At 37.5% G+C, this 17,425-nt stretch overlaps 1 protein-coding gene across 1 annotated transcript; it reads right to left on the bottom strand.

Annotated features, from left to right (window-relative positions):
- Nucleotides 1-3,363: 3,363 nt before the first annotated feature.
- Nucleotides 3,364-13,408, bottom strand: LOC126888596 (uncharacterized). Its single transcript, XM_050656950.1, has 5 exons — nucleotides 13,030-13,408; nucleotides 11,757-12,388; nucleotides 9,967-11,703; nucleotides 8,860-9,773; nucleotides 3,364-3,586 (listed from the first exon to the last, which is right to left on the bottom strand). The coding sequence occupies exons 1-5, from the start codon at nucleotides 13,406-13,408 to the stop codon at nucleotides 3,364-3,366; spliced, it is 3,885 nt and encodes a 1,294-aa protein (XP_050512907.1).
- Nucleotides 13,409-17,425: the final 4,017 nt, after the last annotated feature.

Below are 17,425 nucleotides of genomic sequence, written 5' to 3'. Positions count from 1 at the left end.
AGGACAGGCGTCACTAGAGGCAAGTAAATATGCAGGTCGCTTAAAATTTTTTATAAATAGGTGGAAAGATATTACCAAGGATAACGTTGTTTTATCTTGGCTGGAAGGTTATTCCATTCCCCTTATAAGTATGCCTAATCAAACCTATGTATGCGCTGAACATAAATGGTCTCCCTTGGAGAGGCTTGTAATAAAACACTCTGTAAATGACCTTTTGTTATCTGGTGCAATTAGTTCTGCATCTCCATGTGAGAATCAATTTGTGTCAAACATTTTTCTAGTGCCAAAGACTGATGGGTCATATAGGCTTGTTTTAAACTTAAAAAATTTTAATAGGTTTGTGAAAACTAAACACTTCAAAATTGAGGACAGGAAAACTGTCTCTAGTTTAATTATACCCAATTGCTACATGGCCACAGTGGACCTTAAGGATGCATACCTGCTTGTCCCGATAAGAGAAGGTCATAGGAAATATTTAAGGTTCTTTTTTGAGGGCTCTTTATACCAATATAATTCCTTGCCTTTCGGTTTAAGCTCCGCTCCTTTTGTATTTACAAAAATAATGAGGCCTGTTGTATCATTTTTGCGAGAGAGAGGCTATACTTCGGTGATTTATTTAGACGATATCTGGCTGCTGGGTAACTCATTTGATGAGTGTTTAGAAAATGTTCAGACAACCGTTGGGCTATTAGAATTTCTGGGATTTGTGATTAATTATAAAAAATGTTGTTTAATACCATCTCAGCGCTGCACCTACTTGGGATTTACATATAATTCTCTCTCTATGTTGTTGGGCCCTACAGATAGGAAACGCAAATATTTAATGGACTGTGTTTTGAAGATTACTAAGAAAAAATCTTGTAAAATACGGGAATTATCTCAGTTGATCGGCAAACTCGTTGCTGTTTGTCCGGGCATTAAATATGGTTTTCTTTACACTAAAATCTTAGAACGTGCAAAATTTTTAGCTCTTAGAAAATCAGGAGGTAATTATAACGCCATTATGACCTTGCCCGAATCTATTTTTATTGACTTAAGATGGTGGACTGACCACTTATTTCTGGCGACAAACTCCATTCGAGTTGATTCGTTTTGTCTTGAAATTTTTTCGGATGCGTCCTTGACAGGATGGGGTATATATCAAAAAGACTCCAGGTGCAGCTATGGGTTTTGGTCGGAGGCTGAGGCTCACTTCCACATTAATTACTTGGAATTGCTGGCATTATTTTTTGGTTTAAAATGTTACGCGGGACATTTAAAAGATTGCCATATATTGTGCAGAGTTGATAACACTACGGCAATGGCCTATGTTAATCGGATGGGTAGTATTCAACATCCTAACCTTAATGCTCTTGCCAGAGAAATTTGGCAGTGGTGCGAGCAGAAAAACATTTATATTCGTGCTGCGTACATTCCATCAGTGGATAATGTGGAAGCGGATATAGCCTCTCGACAACTTAAAATAGAAACGGAGTGGAGCTTGTCTAATTATGCTTTTCATAAAATTGTAGAAACTTTTGGTGTTCCAACCATTGACCTTTTTGCTAGTCGATTGAATAAAAAATGCAAAAGATTTGTATCTTGGTTGAGGGATCCAGAGGCATGCTCCGTTGATGCCTTCACCATATGTTCGCAAGGCCTGGAATTTTATGCTTTTCCGCCCTTTTCTTTAGTACTTAAAGTTTTGCAAAAAATTGTTTGTGATCAAGCGGAGGGTATTGTTGTGGCACCTTTCTGGCCCTCTCAGCCATGGTATCCCCTGTTTTTATCTCTATTGGTTGGAACACCTCTAATTTTCGAGCCATCTAACGACTTAATTTCTTTTAACAGAACTCCTCACCCGCTATCCAAAGACCTTTTCCTGGTGGTCGGGAGGTTGTCCTGGAAGCGCTCAGGTTGAAAAAAGTACCAGCTCAGTCTTTGGATATATGTGTCGCCTCCGTTACAACTGCAACCATTAATCAGTATGCGTCTGGTTTAAAGGCTTGGTGGGAGTTCTGTCAGGCAAAGAAACTGGATCCTTATACTGTGGAGGTCGCGAACGTCTTAATATTTTTAGCCGAGCTTTTTAATAAGGGGGCCTTTTAAACACCTATAGATCGGCTATCGCACAAATTTCTGGCCCAGAATTGGCCCAGGATTTTCGCTTAAAACGATTTTGTAAGGGTGTTTTTGGTCTTAGACCTACGCGTCCCAAGTATGAGTTCTCTTGGGATCCTGCGCAGGTTTTGGATTTTGTCCGTAGCTTAGAGACCAGCTCAATATCATTGGAGTTACTTTCGCTAAAATGTTGCATATTATTGGCGTTGGCTACGGGACAGCGCATTCAGACTTTACATAATATTGAGATTTTGAATATTCAGGTTTTGGACAAACAAATTTGTATTAAGGTCCCTAGTCGCTTAAAGACTTCCGGTTATAATAAGTCCCAGCCTTTTTTAATTATTCCATTTTTTGACAATGATACAAATATTTGTGTAGCTAGAACGCTAGTTGCTTACTTGGAAAGAACCCGAGAATTAAGAGGTTCTTGCCAGTACTTATTCATAACTTTTAAGAAACCTCACCATAGGGCCACAAGACAGACCATAGGGCGTTGGTTAAAAAATATCTTAAGATCTAGTGGAATAGATACTAACACCTTTTCTGCTCATAGTACCCGGCATGCGGCTACCTCAGCAGCGGCTAGAAAGGGAATTAGTTTCGATACCATAAGACTAGCTGCTGGTTGGTCGGAACGCTCAAGAACGTTCGCTACGTTTTATAATAGACCGTTAGCGCCTGAGAGCTCATTTGCTAGAGCTGTCCTTTCATCGGATTAATGGTCAGGGATAATTATTTTCATATTTTCTTCTTATTTGTAGGGTATTTACGTTTAGTCGCCTTTTTTTTGTTTACTATACATGTTGTTTCCAATGTTGTTTCCTTTGCTACCAGGATAATAAATGTTTGAGTGACGTTGTTGCAAAATTTCTTTAAAGATCTACGACATTTATTTACGAGACGAGACCGTCTATAATCACAAGATTAAACGAACTTACCTAAGTGAAGTTTGATCTTGATTATAGGAAGGTCTCGTCGAAGTAAATAAAACCCATCCCTACCCAAATTTAGCTATCCCCCTTTGGATTTGCAACAAGAGACAGGAGCTTTTAAAATGACTAATGAATGCTAGGACGAAGGAGGTGAGTATAGACGCGGGAGAGTGGGGAATTGAATTGCTTTGAATTTAGTGGTGAATCCGGGCTACGCATAGGTACTACGACATTTATTTACTTCGACGAGACCTTCCTATAATCAAGATCAAACTTCACTTAGGTAAGTTCGTTTAATCTTGTGATTTTAACTTAAATACTAAACACATTAATCAGTGTAATCTGCTAGATAAGCAGGTTTCTTAACAACACGTCTTGGCCTACTAGGTGTCACCGAACCTGGAATACTTAAATTCTGTTCCGAACCAGGACTAAAATTCTCACTTTTAACACTCACTTCATTTCGAATCGCGGTTTCACTTGTTTCTTCTAAAGTGTCAATATTCTCATTTTGCTGCGGAACATTATTATTAACCGGTACACTATCTAAACTAGTATTATTATCAATAGGTAATATTGGTAACTCAGCAGGCTCGCTTGGAAAGTAGTAGGGAGCATAAATTAAATGCCAACGATTCCGGCGATATTGGCCACAACTGGTTTCCACTACATAGGAACGCGGTTCCTCACAAATCTCTACTACTTTCCCATACTTCCTTATGTCAACAATCCATACGGAGTCACCAACACCTAAGGTGTCCATGTCCCTAGCATTATGGCGTTTATTATAATTTCGCTCAGACTTATCTTTGACATATTTCTCTCTATTTAGAAAATCCGACTTTGTATTTAAAGTTTCTTCCAGTTTACTTGGTAACACTGGAAGTGTGGATCGTAATTTTCTATTCATAAGTAACTCACTAGGTGAATAACCATGTTCTAATGGACTGGTTCTATAAGCCAACAATGCTAGAAACATGTCTTCATTCTTATTCTTTTTTATAAGTTGCTTAGCCGTTTGCACCGCCCTCTCTACCCCTCCATTACTTTGAGAAAATTTCGGACTAGATGTAACATGAACAAAGTCATAAGTTTGTGCAAACTCTTTAAATTTTCGAGAAAATTGCGTCCCATTATCGGATCTCACTACCTCAGGAATCCCGAATCTAGAAAAGAGATCTTTAATTTTGGGAATTATAGATTCTTCTGTTAGACTACTTAACTCGAAAATTTCAAAATATCGAGAAAAATAATCGACAATTATCATAAACCATTTCTCCTGTTTGAAAAAATCTATGGCAATTTTTTCCCATGGCCTGCGAACTGTTTTATCCCTGTAAAAAGATTCTTTAATATTCTGCCGGTGTTCAACACAATTCGGGCAATTCTTTACGAGATTCTCGATCTGTGTTGACAATCCTATCCACCACACACTCATTTTCGCCCTTTCACGGCATTTTGTAATACCCAAATGCCCTGTGTGAATAAAATCAAGAACTTTTAACTGCAAATTTCTTGGAATTATAATACGCGAACCTTTTAATAAAAAATTCTCAGAATATGATATATCATATTGATGCTGATAATAAGGAACCAACTCGACCGGCAGTTTAGATTTTTCTGGCCAAGATAAAATACAGTACTCTTTTAATTTCTTGCAAATAAAGTCTTTTTCCTGCTCCTCTTTAATAAGTTTTAAAAAATAGGACTTTATAGGTAAATTTTTTATTACTGCTTTCACAAAAGTATCTACTTCGACCTCTAACTCTTCCCCTAAATTTTTAGTTTGAATAGGGCCGCGACTCAAAGTATCCGGAATAACTAAATTTTTTTCCGGTGTATAAATAACTGTATATTTATATCTCATTAAACGCATTCTGAACCTCTGTAATCGAGGAGTCAATGAATCTAAGTTTTTCTTTTGTAAAATCTGTAATAAGGGTTTATGATCCGTTTCAAAAGTTAGATTTTCGACCCCTGAAATATAGTCCGAGAAATATTCTGCTGCCCATGTCAATGACAGAGCCTCTTTCTCTATCTGTGCGTAGCGTGTTTCTGCCTGACTCAAGAGCCTCGATCCAAAAGCAACAATTTCCCGAGATCCACCTTTATTTTCCTGCATAAGACAACAACCCAACCCAAAGCAACTAACATCTGCGCTAACAATAATCGGTTTATTCGCATCAAAAAAAGCCAAACTGGGAGGCTTTTCTAAAATCAATTTTAATGAGTTAAACCGTTAATTGAAATAATACACTGGAAGATATCTCATCTTACGAAGGAAAACGAGACCTCTGCTATATTCGCCCAATAGATGGCAGGCCAAAAGCCACCTAGTGAGCAGATATGTAAGTCTCTACCTTCAGAGCGATACAGAATTATGTACGACATTCTACTGGAATAAACATAGCGTTGCCAGTTTTAAATGTTTTGTAAATATTCGGCATCGAAAATATTTATTAGTCCCAGCTGTATCGTTGCCTCCGTTAGGTAAATTATTCCTATTCGATTTCTTTGCACAAACTTACTCCTTATAACAAATCCACAGGGTGTCAGGCAGTACTGCGGTTGGAAAATTGTTTAAACAATTTTTTTAAACAAATTCACAAAAATAATTTTTTTCACTTCGAACAACAAATTTTTCTTAGATTCTTTGGGTCATTCTCAGCAAAAAAGGTTGTCGAATTATACGCGATTTAATATTATAAAAAAGCTAAAATAACCATTTTCAAGGGTTAATAACTCGGTTAAAAGTAATCATTATGAAAGTCAGACACTGACCAAATTAAATATTAAAGTCCCCTCTACAAGATCCTGAAGAAATGTTTGTCATTACTTCATTATTAAGATTTTTTTTTAATTATCAACAATGAGCTTTAAGCGTGTATTGAGGCGGCCGTCAATGTGAGTGCGAGTGAGATGCTCCATTGGACGGCTGGAATGGTGCATGTCTTTCGCAATCACCATTGAAGGCCGCCTAATATGCGCTTAGCGTCCATTGTTAATAATTAAAAATGACAGTTTAGTAATAGCCAGTTTAGTAGTAAAGCAGACAGTAGTAATAAAGCTGGAAAGCTGGAACCCTAGTACAGAAATAAAAAGTAGAATTGCCAAAGCAAGAACAAGTTTTATGAAATTTAAGAAAATCCTGTGCAGTCATGATCTAAATTTGGAACTTCGCATAAGAATGGTTTGATGTTATATATTCCCAGTACTACTTTACGGGGTTGAAGCATGGACCCTGACAGAATCGCTTTTAAAAAAACCAAGAAGTATTCCAAGAAGATGTGGGACTACCGCCGTATTCTGAAGATCAGTTGGGTAGAAAGAGTCACAAACGAAAGTGTTTTGCAACGTTTGAATAAAAGTTGCGAAGTAGTGAACACGGTTAAAAGGCGAAAATTGGAATACTTTGGTCATATAAAGCGTCACCCAGAAACATGACATACTTCACCTTGTCATGCAAGGTAAAATAATGGGAAAAAGAAGTATGGGTCGCCGTACAACTTCTTGGCTTAAAAACCTACGTAAATGGTTTGGGAAAACTAGCACTGAACTATTTCGTGCGGCTGTAAATAAGACAATGATTGTTAATATGCTGAGCAACATGAGAGCCAACGATCGACAAACGGTCTCGGCACCTTAAGAAGAAGAAGTTTAGTAATAATATAATGACAAAAATTTCTTTAGGATCTTGCAGAGGGGGCTTTAAACTTTGCTTAGGTCACTTTCTGACTTTCATAATATTTATATTTAACCGAGTTATTAAGCCTTGAAAATGGCCATTTTCGCATTTTTCAAATTTTAAATCGCGTTTAACTCGACAACAATCAATATTAGAGAAAAATCACAAGTTACTTGGTCTGGATCCCGCGTACCAAAAAAAACTTGACTAATAGCAAGCTGAAAATATGTCAATAGTTTAACGGTGTCTAGTCGGACAAACTTTGATGTATGGGAACATTGGAATAGGGGAAGATTTAATAGTGGTTCAGGTTAAAGATTTGGAACGTCAGACTACGAAAACGTCCCATGTATTTTGTCGGACAGAACTTCGAATTGATTTGTTATGTTTTCATTAAACTCTCCTGCAAAAATAAGACTGCTATTTATCACCAACGTAGTTCCGGTTATTTGACATATTCTACGTGTCGGACTTATTAAAATTCCCAGTTGGTGATAAATAGCAGTCTGATATTTGCATGAGAGTTTAATGAAAGGGTAACAAATCAATTGGAAGTTCTGTCCGACAAAATAGATGGGACGTTTTCGTAGTCTGACGCTCCAAATGTTTAACCTGTTCCACAAATAAAAGTTCCCCTGTTCCAGTGTTCCCACACATCAAAGTTTGTCCGACTAGACACCCTTAAGCTATGAACAAATTTTCAGCTTGCTATTAATCAACATTTTTTTGGTACGAGGGATTCAGACCTATACCTTTTTTGCTGAGAATGACCCAAATGATCTAAAAAAATTATTTTTGTGAATTTGTTTAACGAAAATTGTTTAAACAATTTTTAGATCATGGTACTGCCTCTCACCCTGTGGATTTGTTATAAGGACCTCTTTTTGAGTAAGTTTGTGCCAAAAATTCGAATTGGAATAATTTACTTAACGGGGGCGACAATACAACCCGGACTATATACAGTACTTGTTGACAAAGATCTTTCTATAATAATACCGGTATTCTATGAAGAGGCCTGGTGGTGGTGATTTATGATAGCTGGGCTCGCTACCTACTAGGCTCGCTAGTCTAGAATTAAAATAAAACCAGATGTGCAAACGCCATAGCTTTAATGCTTTTTTATGTCAAAATATTATTAAGTGCTGAAATCGAAAAAGGTTTATTTTAAATTTTATGTACATTGTAGTGGGCATTAGAAAATGTTGACGAAAAGACTTTATGTCTCGGTCTCGATTAACAGCCGGTTAGTTGACCGGGGTTTAATCGGGACCTCTTTAGAGTCTCTTGCGTTCTAATAAATGCAATTATAATCACAAGATTAAACGAACTTACCTAAAGGGTCGTTTAAACACAGCGATAAATCAAACAACTTATCAAGGTGAATCGAGTTGTTGCAACTTATCATTGTGTGTAAACGGTGCATCGCACAACTTATCAAAGTTGGAGTTGGGTTGAGGGTGGTATCGCATTGAATCGCAGCGTCTAAACAGCGTTTCAACTTGTCATCACAACTAGTTGCTGTGACTTATCGTTGTGTTTAAACGACGCTTAAGTGAAGTTTGATCTTGATTATAGGAAGGTCTCGTCGAAGTAAATAAATGTCGTAGTACCTATGCGTAGCCCGGATTCACCACTAAATTCAAAGCAATTCAATTCCCCACTCTCCCGCGTCTATACTCACCTCCTTCGTCCTAGCATTCATTAGTCATTTTAAAAGCTCCTGTCTCTTGTTGCAAATCCAAAGGGGGATAGCTAAATTTGGGTAGGGATGGGTTTTATTTACTTCGACGAGACCTTCCTATAATCAAGATCAAACTTCACTTAGGTAAGTTCGTTTAATCTTGTGATTATAGACGGTCTCGTCTCGTAAATAAATGTCGTAGATCTTTAAAGAAATTTTGCAACAACGTCACTCAAACATTTATTATCCTGGTAGCAAAGGAAACAACATTGGAAACAACATGTATAGTAAACAAAAAAAAGGCGACTAAACGTAAATACCCTACAAATAAGAAGAAAATATGAAAATAATTATCCCTGACCATTAATCCGATGAAAGGACAGCTCTAGCAAATGAGCTCTCAGGCGCTAACGGTCTATTATAAAACGTAGCGAACGTTCTTGAGCGTTCCGACCAACCAGCAGCTAGTCCCGCTACTTCCGGTATCGAAACTAATTCCCTTTCTAGCCGCTGCTGAGGTAGCCGCATGCCGGGTACTATGAGCAGAAAAGGTGTTAGTATCTATTCCACTAGATCTTAAGATATTTTTTAACCAACGCCCTATGGTCTGTCTTGTGGCCCTATGGTGAGGTTTCTTAAAAGTTATGAATAAGTACTGGCAAGAACCTCTTAATTCTCGGGTTCTTTCCAAGTAAGCAACTAGCGTTCTAGCTACACAAATATTTGTATCATTGTCAAAAAATGGAATAATTAAAAAAGGCTGGGACTTATTATAACCGGAAGTCTTTAAGCGACTAGGGACCTTAATACAAATTTGTTTGTCCAAAACCTGAATATTCAAAATCTCAATATTATGTAAAGTCTGAATGCGCTGTCCCGTAGCCAACGCCAATAATATGCAACATTTTAGCGAAAGTAACTCCAATGATATTGAGCTGGTCTCTAAGCTACGGACAAAATCCAAAACCTGCGCAGGATCCCAAGAGAACTCATACTTGGGACGCGTAGGTCTAAAACCAAAAACACCCTTACAAAATCGTTTTAAGCGAAAATCCTGGGCCAATTCTGGGCCAGAAATTTGTGCGATAGCCGATCTATAGGTGTTTAAAAGGCTATAAGAGGCCCCCTTATTAAAAAGCTCGGCTAAAAATATTAAGACGTTCGCGACCTCCACAGTATAAGGATCCAGTTTCTTTGCCTGACAGAACTCCCACCAAGCCTTTAAACCAGACGCATACTGATTAATGGTTGCAGTTGTAACGGAGGCGACACATATATCCAAAGACTGAGCTGGTACTTTTTTCAACCTGAGCGCTTCCAGGACAACCTCCCGACCACCAGGAAAAGGTCTTTGGATAGCGGGTGAGGAGTTCTGTTAAAAGAAATTAAGTCGTTAGATGGCTCGAAAATTAGAGGTGTTCCAACCAATAGAGATAAAAACAGGGGATACCATGGCTGAGAGGGCCAGAAAGGTGCCACAACAATACCCTCCGCTTGATCACAAACAATTTTTTGCAAAACTTTAAGTACTAAAGAAAAGGGCGGAAAAGCATAAAATTCCAGGCCTTCGAACATATGGTGAAGGCATCAACGGAGCATGCCTCTGGATCCCTCAACCAAGATACAAATCTTTTGCATTTTTTATTCAATCGACTAGCAAAAAGGTCAATGGTTGGAACACCAAAAGTTTCTACAATTTTATGAAAAGCATAATTAGACAAGCTCCACTCCGTTTCTATTTTAAGTTGTCGAGAGGCTATATCCGCTTCCACATTATCCACTGATGGAATGTACGCAGCACGAATATAAATGTTTTTCTGCTCGCACCACTGCCAAATTTCTCTGGCAAGAGCATTAAGGTTAGGATGTTGAATACTACCCATCCGATTAACATAGGCCATTGCCGTAGTGTTATCAACTCTGCACAATATATGGCAATCTTTTAAATGTCCCGCGTAACATTTTAAACCAAAAAATAATGCCAGCAATTCCAAGTAATTAATGTGGAAGTGAGCCTCAGCCTCCGACCAAAACCCATAGCTGCACCTGGAGTCTTTTTGATATATACCCCATCCTGTCAAGGACGCATCCGAAAAAATTTCAAGACAAAACGAATCAACTCGAATGGAGTTTGTCGCCAGAAATAAGTGGTCAGTCCACCATCTTAAGTCAATAAAAATAGATTCGGGCAAGGTCATAATGGCGTTATAATTACCTCCTGATTTTCTAAGAGCTAAAAATTTTGCACGTTCTAAGATTTTAGTGTAAAGAAAACCATATTTAATGCCCGGACAAACAGCAACGAGTTTGCCGATCAACTGAGATAATTCCCGTATTTTACAAGATTTTTTCTTAGTAATCTTCAAAACACAGTCCATTAAATATTTGCGTTTCCTATCTGTAGGGCCCAACATAGAGAGAGAATTATATGTAAATCCCAAGTATGTGCAGCGCTGAGATGGTATTAAACAACATTTTTTATAATTAATCACAAATCCCAGAAATTCTAATAGCCCAACGGTTGTCTGAACATTTTCTAAACACTCATCAAATGAGTTACCCAGCAGCCAGATATCGTCTAAATAAATCACCGAAGTATAGCCTCTCTCTCGCAAAAATGATACAACAGGCCTCATTATTTTTGTAAATACAAAAGGAGCGGAGCTTAAACCGAAAGGCAAGGAATTATATTGGTATAAAGAGCCCTCAAAAAAGAACCTTAAATATTTCCTATGACCTTCTCTTATCGGGACAAGCAGGTATGCATCCTTAAGGTCCACTGTGGCCATGTAGCAATTGGGTATAATTAAACTAGAGACAGTTTTCCTGTCCTCAATTTTGAAGTGTTTAGTTTTCACAAACCTATTAAAATTTTTTAAGTTTAAAACAAGCCTATATGACCCATCAGTCTTTGGCACTAGAAAAATGTTTGACACAAATTGATTCTCACATGGAGATGCAGAACTAATTGCACCAGATAACAAAAGGTCATTTACAGAGTGTTTTATTACAAGCCTCTCCAAGGGAGACCATTTATGTTCAGCGCATACATAGGTTTGATTAGGCATACTTATAAGGGGAATGGAATAACCTTCCAGCCAAGATAAAACAACGTTATCCTTGGTAATATCTTTCCACCTATTTATAAAAAATTTTAAGCGACCTGCATATTTACTTGCCTCTAGTGACGCCTGTCCTTTCTCATCTGCCACTGATCTGGTTTTTTCCGGAACTGGGTCCTTGGTCGCGGAGCTTGTCGAGGCTGCGGCGGTCCACTCCTGTAAGCTCCCCGATTTGACAACCTGAGTGGACGCGCAGAGTTTAAAGACTGATTCTTGATAAGCGGTTTTCTAACCCCCTTCTTGGATCTTAGCTGCTGGCTGGAAATGTCAATGGTCTTCTTGGCCTTAATTGCCTCCTCCAAATTACCACCAAAAAGCCATTCATCGGGAGGGGATTCTGAAAGCGTGTCCCTTAAATCCTTGTTGATGTTTAACAACACCAGATCTCTACGAGATATAGTCTCCTGGTAATGAACGTCCGCCAGAATGCGACCTGCATCACTAAGCGCTTGAATATTCTCCTTATCTCTTTCCTCGCCTTTTTCATAAAGGCTAGATAAGACCTTGCCAATAGCTGCAATTCCGGCACCCACCTGGCTCTGTAAACTGGAAAGACGAGCATCCCTTCTCTCATTCGAGTCTGTTAATGCTCCTTTAACATGAAGGTTAAGGTTAGGAGGCAAAACATTTTTACAGTTTTCTGGTGGAGCGTACTTAGCTATAACCTCCTTCCTTTTGTCCAAGTCCAAACCCTTCCTTAATATAACATTCCAGCGGCTGGCAATATCATTATGTAATGATGGCGCAAAAAGAATCGGAGTTTCACACTCATCGCCCAAAAGAGCCTGCAGCTGTTTGTTTGGGGGCTCTTGGAGATCCATACCACCAACTGGATGCAAATCGTTTTCTGAGATCATATGTACATCTGCAAAAGGAAGCAGTCGATAGCCATTTTCATATTTAAACCACAAGAGAATGCCCGAATATATAATGCTCTCGATATAATTTAAAATAATACAGCTTAGCAGCCTTACTCAATTTGTTCACTAAGGTAATAATATTGCAAATAAAATAAAAAGCAACCCTTGCCAGACTGCCATAAAACACAGTGTTTATACTACCCTAGCGCTAAAGGTCAAGAAAGCATAAATATGCAAAGCTCAGGTGATACGAAGCCACTGCCCAAAATCACCACCCCCTTCTAGGGCAAAATATTTTGCAATATAATCTCTGTAGTGATAAGAGCTCACTGTCTGTATCACGGCCCCCTCACTAGGGCGGAATATTGCAAAAATGAACCCTGTAGTGATACGAACCCACTGACTGTATCACGGCCCCATCACTAGGGCAAAAACAAAGCAAAATAAACTCTGTAGTGATAAGAACTCACTGTCTTTATCACGGCCCCATCACTAGGGCATAATATTATAATATATCTTGTATACTGGTACGAATCACCCTGCATATTACTGCTTTACATCTAACTCCTACCTACCTTCCTAATTATTAGCGCGAGAGCATTATACAATATGTCAATAACTAAAACCGTTATAAAGTTCAACTTACCGTCAACGACCTCCACCAGATGTTTATTTACATTCGGTTGCGCCAAGTCCCCTCTCACCCTTGACGGCGATCTACTAGAGTTAGAGGACGATGATGTCGGCAGCACCCGGCGACGATGACGTGAGCCCTTCCGTCTCACTCTTTCACGATCATCTCGGTGGTAGGTTCTGGCGCCAGAACCACCACTGCTATCAGACGAATTCAAACGGCGAGAAAACGAGCGATTTCGCCATGTTTTCGATCTATGTCTGGAACGACTACGATGCGGCGAACGCCTTTCGTTTTCAATTTGTTTTAATCTTATATCAAATGATTTTACCGACCTTAGAATCTCCGATAATACATCCTGGTCGGTGGAAGAGTGTCTTCGTAACGACATAATGGGGAAAATAACACGATAAACACACAAAAAACCGAAATGCCGATAAACGGGAGTACTAAAGTCGATGTGAACACGCCGGCACTAAGCAATAGACTAATGAATGCTAGGACGAAGGAGGTGAGTATAGACGCGGGAGAGTGGGGAATTGAATTGCTTTGAATTTAGTGGTGAATCCGGGCTACGCATAGGTACTACGACATTTATTTACGAGACGAGACCGTCTATAATTATTTTTATACTTATACATGATTATAATAATACATGCAAGCATTTTTACAACGCAAGAGACCCTAAAGAGGTCCCGATAAACAGCCGGTTAACTAACCGGACGTACCGGGCAAGAAGAAATATTTACCTATACAATATGTATTAATATTTCACAATCAAGGATTTAAAAGAATCTTCTTCTTCTTCTTTTGGTGCCTATTCGTCTAGAATATTGGCGATCATTCTGGCTATAATGATTTTATTAACTGATGCTTTAAATAGATTAGTTGTTATTGTGGAGAACCATTTCCTCAGATTCTTTAACATGATATTATTCTTCTCCCAATTTCTCGCTTCCGAATACTTTGCCTTGAAGTATTACCCTCAGTAATATGTATTTGGTGCCATTTCTCATTATGTGTCCGAGATATACTAACTTTCTCCTTTTAATGGTGTACATCACCTCTCTTTCTTTCCCCATTCTTCGTAATTCGGTCTCGTTGGTTACCTTGTCCGTCCATGATTTCCTTATGATTCGCCTGTATAGTCACATTTCGAAGGATTCAAGTTTTGTCTCCATCGCTTCAGTGAGTGTCCAGGATTCAACTCCGTAGTAGAATGTAGAGAAGATATAACATCGTAGGAACCTTACTTTTATCTCCAGATTAAGGTTGTGGTTTTTACAGAGTTACAGAGCCTTCTTTATTTTTCATTTTATTTCTTGTGAGTGGTTCCATTGTTCGTTTACTATTATTCCGAGATAGGTCTACTATACTGTATACTGGTATATTTACTCGGTTCACTGGTATATTCTTGATCAGCAGTTGGGCGTGTCTAATTTTATTTTTGCTGATGACCATAAATTTAGCTTTTGATATAATTACTTGTAGTCCAAATCTTTCACTTATTTACCAGGGAAATAAGGCAAAAATATACCATGTTCGGAACACTTGAGCAGCCAGGTTACACATGGTTTTTTGGGTACTATTATATACTATACTATACATATACCTAATATATTAGGTTTGTTCTAGCAAACAGTCAAACTAGTCAGAAACCGTCAACAAACAGTTGGTCAGTGAGAAAACATAATACAGTCACCAGTGCTATCCCCTCTACTCGCGCTGGTACACTATTCGCTGATGGTTTCAAATCGTTTGAAACTGATGCTAGAACAAACCTAATATAAATACAAAAATGCCCGTCACAGTTCGGACGAGAATTTCAGTTATTAACAAATAAGGGTCAAACATGGCAGTTTATTCGTTTAAATCGCTTTCGTAAAAATATGGCCATTAAATATCTAATTTATAGTATTATTATTTTAGTAGATAAGCAATTTTTGTGAGATCATTTGTTGCTTTGGAAGCAAAATAAGACTAAAATTTTAGTCCTAGTGTAAAATTAGTTAGTTTAAAATTTTAGTCTTATTTTGCAATTTCCGAAGCAACAAATCATGAGACATACATTCAAAAACTGCCATCTTAAACCTTTGCTCATCTACTAAAAGAAAAGTACTCTAAATAAGATATTTAATTACCTACCCTATTTTTACCTGTAGCGATTTAAACGAAAAAACTGCCATTTTTGACCCTTATTTGTTAATAACTAAAATTCTCGTCCGAACTGTGACGGGAATTTTTATATTTATAATGTATTAGGTATATAGTACCCAAAAAATCCATTTGCAACCTGGCTGGTCAAGTGTCCCGACAAAAACCTTAGTTCTCTGAACATTACTTCATTTACTTTGTTTATTAGTTGCCGTAAACTGTTCAAACTGTCTGAAAAAATAACGGTGTCATCTACATAGCGGATGTTGTTTAGGTGTTCTCCATTTAGGAGTAAAATATACAGGGTGTTCCATTTAAAAAAACATAAGTTTGTACCATCCGTCAATACGGGTATCCTGTATCTTTGAACATATTTTTAAGTTACTATCCTATCAGTACCCCAACTTTTACTTAAATAACTTTTTTTCGTATCTCTTACGACAAACGAGTAATTCGACTTTGTCACACTAATGCCCCACCCGGAAGGTGAAAATATACATCCTTGTCTAACGCCTCGGAGAATCTAGATAGCTTCCATGTCCAAGATTTGTTCTTATTGTAGCTAATTGGTCCAGTATAAATTTTGTATTATACGCCGGCCTTTATCTTATTTAAATGAATATAGACTCTCAAATAAAACAAACACAAACTGGAATCCGATCAGTTCATGTAATACGATCTTGAAAAAATAGAACGACAGTTACATATACAGGGTGTCCAGAAACTCTACCGACAAACGAAGACAGGAGATTGCTCAGATAATTTTAAGACAATTTAACCCAATTCACCCAGTTCGAAAATTCTTCCTAACGGAGCTAGAGCTATTTGAAGATGGCGTCTGGTAATTAGTTTTTCCTGAATACCTCCAGAACGCTTCTATTTAGAGGAACAAAAATTGGTACGCTTCTTTATTTTCCAGATATAAATCGATTTTATCCATTGCGAATTTCTAGTACCTGTCACAGGCCTCCGTTTTGGGTAGGAAAACGGTTATTTTATCGCATAACTTTTTTGTCTTTAACTTTTAAGCATTTTTGACTCATAATTATTTAATTGGGAGGTGTTTTAGTACTAAAAGGTACTCTTGTTTTAAGTCGATATTACACACCGTTTTCTAGAAAAATCGATTTGAACATTTTTCGTTACTTGAATTTGAAAAGAAAATTTAAAAAAGTTTTTAAAAAATCAGTGTATTTTACCAACTTAAAGCAAAAATAACTTTTAGTACTAGAGTACCTCATAATTTAATAATCTAGTGTCAAAAATGCTTAAAAATTAAAGACAAAAAGTTATGCAGTCAAATCACCGTTAACCTATCCAAAATGCACGCATATGACCGGTAGTAGAAATTCTTAATTAATGAAATCATTCATCTCTGGAATATAAATAAAAATACCCGTTTTCGTTTTTCTAAATATTCTTTTTCTAATATTTTTTAAAATTCAAAAAAAAATTTCAAATCGATTTTTTCCAGAAAACGGTGCATCTGTTTAAAGCAAAAGTACATTTTACTATTAGAATACTTCACAATTTATTAAACCAGAGTCAAAAATGTTTAAAAATTAAAGCCAAAAAAGTTATGCGATAAAATAACCGTTGCCCTATCCAAAACGGACGCCTATGACCGTTACTAGAAATTCGCAATGGACGAAATCGATTTATCTCTAGAAGATAAATACGCGTACCAAATTTCGTTTTTCTAAGTAAAAGCGTTTTGGAGGTATTTCAGAAAAATAATTACCAGACGCCATTTTCAAATAGCTTCAGCTCCTTTAGGAAGCATTTTTGAACTGGGTGAATTGGGTTAAATGGTCTTAAAATTATCTGAGGAATCTCCTGTCTTCGTTTAACGATAGAGTTTCTGGACACCCTGTATACCAACCTACAAAAAAATTGTTTGAAGCAATGTAAATACCCCCGTCCATTCAAATATTATATTTCAGAACTATTTTTACAAAAATCATTTAATTTTTATGACTAAGAAGACATTTCTTAGATGTGGCAACAGAGCGCTACGTAAAATAGAAACCGCACCTAGAATTTTGCCCAAAACCGTTGAGTTTACTAATCAAATCGCTGACTTCGCTAGTGGCAGCAGCAGTCGACCCCATGTATTTTTCACACTTTTTCAGTTTGTAAGAGACGGAAGATCGTATTCACGTTTTTGAAAGAAGGATAGAGTTAGTCGTCACACTGTGCCACGGTTTTCATTGAAGGATGGGATATCTTCCAGTGTAATATTTCAATCAACGGT

Source organism: Diabrotica virgifera, chromosome 7 (genome assembly GCF_917563875.1).
Source record: "Diabrotica virgifera virgifera chromosome 7, PGI_DIABVI_V3a".
In the NCBI taxonomy this organism is placed as follows: Eukaryota; Metazoa; Arthropoda; class Insecta; order Coleoptera; family Chrysomelidae; genus Diabrotica; species Diabrotica virgifera.
Note: the sequence above shows the minus strand (reverse complement) of the source record. Positions and strands in the feature narration are given on the sequence as shown.

Excerpts from the sequence above, each read along its gene's own strand:
- LOC126888596 (XM_050656950.1), bottom strand. The coding sequence starts at position 13,408 with ATGTCGTTACGAAGACACTCTTCCACCGACCAGGATGTATTATCGGAG. Across the intron at positions 12,389-13,029 it reads TCTGGTGGAGGTCGTTGACG|ATGTACATATGATCTCAGAA; the intron begins GTAAGTTGAACT and ends TTCCTTTTGCAG. Across the intron at positions 3,587-8,859 it reads AGTAGCGGGACTAGCTGCTG|TTTAGATAGTGTACCGGTTA; the intron begins GTTGGTCGGAAC and ends TAATAATACTAG.